We start from the raw sequence: 2,191 nt of genomic DNA on the forward strand, positions 1-2,191 counted from the left end.
CATATATATATATAAAAAAATTCTGTTACAATGCTCTCCTCATCATTTCCACATCTCTTCACTCCCCTCACACGCTCCATGCATGACGATTCAGTCCCGTCCCGCTACACAATCTTTGCTCTGCTCCAGGCGCTTGCTGTGTTCCCCCCTCTGCCCTGCACACGGAAAGGATCGAATGTGCATGAGAAACGCCAGCATCACAACTAGCTCCTGTACTCGGGAAGCTGGAATGGTTTCGGGCCAGCTGGATGACGTTAAGTCAGTCAACAGGCAGCAGAGAATGAAGCTGGGCTCAGACATGCTTCTACCAACTCTGGAGGCTACAAGAGTTTTACCTCTGGCAATAGCAAACTGTTTTTGGCAGGGGTGGCATTAAAAAAAGCTTGCAGCTTAGTCACCTTGGCTGAATCAGTGCAGAGTTTGTGATTGTGAGTGCAGGAGTGGTGAAGGGGTTGCGTTTAAGCCCAACTGGCCTTCACACGTAACAAAGCTTCCTACCAGATGCTAACAACAACAGCAGCAGCATGTATCTCTCTCTGGAGTACCCAGTAATATGCCAGGACATACCAAGGCTTCACAAAGTGTGCAAAATGCATTTGGTCAATATAAACATTTGATTAAAAAAAAATAATAAATGATCAAACAAGAAACAGAATAAAATACTGGTTTTGCAACCTCGTCTGTACAAACAGTCAGGAACTTACATATTTAAAAAGAGTTTGAACCCAAAGCTCGAGTAAGATCTACCTTTTCTTTTTTTTAAATCAAAAAAGAAAAAAAAAAGTAAACTTGGGTTTTGAAACAGTCTTGGCCCAACACCTTTTGTTCAAGGTTTCCAAGTGCATAAATCTCCTCACTTTCCACAGCAAGCTAACCCCTGGTAGCTCTTCGCACATGTGCGTGTTCTGACAGTCCCAATGCACCCAGGAAAGCGGTTATTGCCGGTGACAGCTGCGTTCAAAACGCTGTAACATCGCCCATATTAAATAACCCCCTGTAAAAAGACTACCTCTTCAAACCACTTTGATCAGGATACTAATGAACGGCATTAGCCTTCTTAAAGCAGCGATCAGGCACCTCTGCCCAGAGAAGCTAGTCGTTTCAGAGCTGCCTGGCAAGACAGATACTTTTGTAAGAGTTGAAATGCTCAAGAGAAGCGATTCGATGCTCGAGTTCCCAACCAGCAGCATCCCCTTCATGTGGACTCCAGAGTGTTCAGCTGAAACAGGTTGTGGTTGGTAGGGGTGGTGAAGTAGAGCTGTTCGCTGGGCGAGCGGTTGTCACAAGGGCTGTTGAGTCCCAGAGTCCTCTCAAAGTCCAGGAGCTGGCCCATGAAGTTAAAGTTTGGGGAAATGTTGGATTTTTTCCTTTTCACAAAATCATAGGCATCGTTCAGGGACAAGTTGAGTTTTTGCATCAAATAGGCGACAGTGACTGTTACGGACCTGCTGATGCCAGCGAGGCAGTGAACAAGGATCCCACACTTCTTGGAACGGGCCTCATCTGAAACAAGACAAGGGGAAGGGGAGTCTATTATTCTGAACCAAGAATGCATGGCTTTGGAGCAGGGCCAGGTGGCAGCTGCAAGCTCCCAGGACCAGGATGACTGCCAGAACTGGATCCCCTGCTCCGAGTGACACCACCTCGTGTCCCTTCGACACCCACATCTCTCCCCAGAGGGCTCCTGAGACGTTCCTACTGCACGGTGAAGATGCACATCCCTGTTCCGCACAGCAAGGCCAACCATCTCACGTGCTTGAGTTGTTATTAATCGAGCCTAGCAACACATCCCTTGCCTCAGGAGCATCAGTACCCTCTATTCAAACAGAGAAATGGAGAAACCTACAGAAGGCAGGTGGAGCTGGAGACAACAGCTCCAGGGAGATGCTGGTGGTCAGGCACAGCACACCCACCTCAACACCAACTAACCAGGGAAGGCTGGGCACTCAATGTGGGGCTGCAGCCCAGCACCACACAACCTATTCTCTTCTGCTGTTCTTGTCCTCCTTCCACTAGAAAGTTACATGAATGTAGTTGAAGGCAATTTAAGCAGAGTCTGAAGTGCAGGAACTTCCCTTATTGTGAAATTGTTCTTTAGGATCGACAGAAATGCACTTCACTACAAACAAACGCTTGTGCTGAAGGAGCCTCTCAAGATGAATGGTAGCAGGGAGCCGGAATGCAGGCTCGA

General features: G+C 47.6%; 1 protein-coding gene across 1 annotated transcript in view; it reads right to left on the reverse strand.

The window, feature by feature from the left end:
- Positions 1-778: 778 nt before the first annotated feature.
- DUSP7 (dual specificity phosphatase 7) overlaps positions 779-2,191 on the reverse strand; it is a gene marked incomplete at its 5' end in the record, with an annotated part of 3,656 nt that continues 2,243 nt past the window's right edge. Inside the window, one exon of the mRNA XM_010020728.1 lies at positions 779-1,503. Coding sequence (XP_010019030.1) covers positions 1,196-1,503 — 308 coding nt within the window. The remainder of the gene's footprint in view (positions 1,504-2,191) is intronic.

This window comes from Nestor notabilis, unplaced genomic scaffold (genome assembly GCF_000696875.1).
Source record: "Nestor notabilis isolate BGI_N333 unplaced genomic scaffold, ASM69687v1 scaffold33668, whole genome shotgun sequence".
NCBI classification, from domain to species: Eukaryota; Metazoa; Chordata; class Aves; order Psittaciformes; family Psittacidae; genus Nestor; species Nestor notabilis.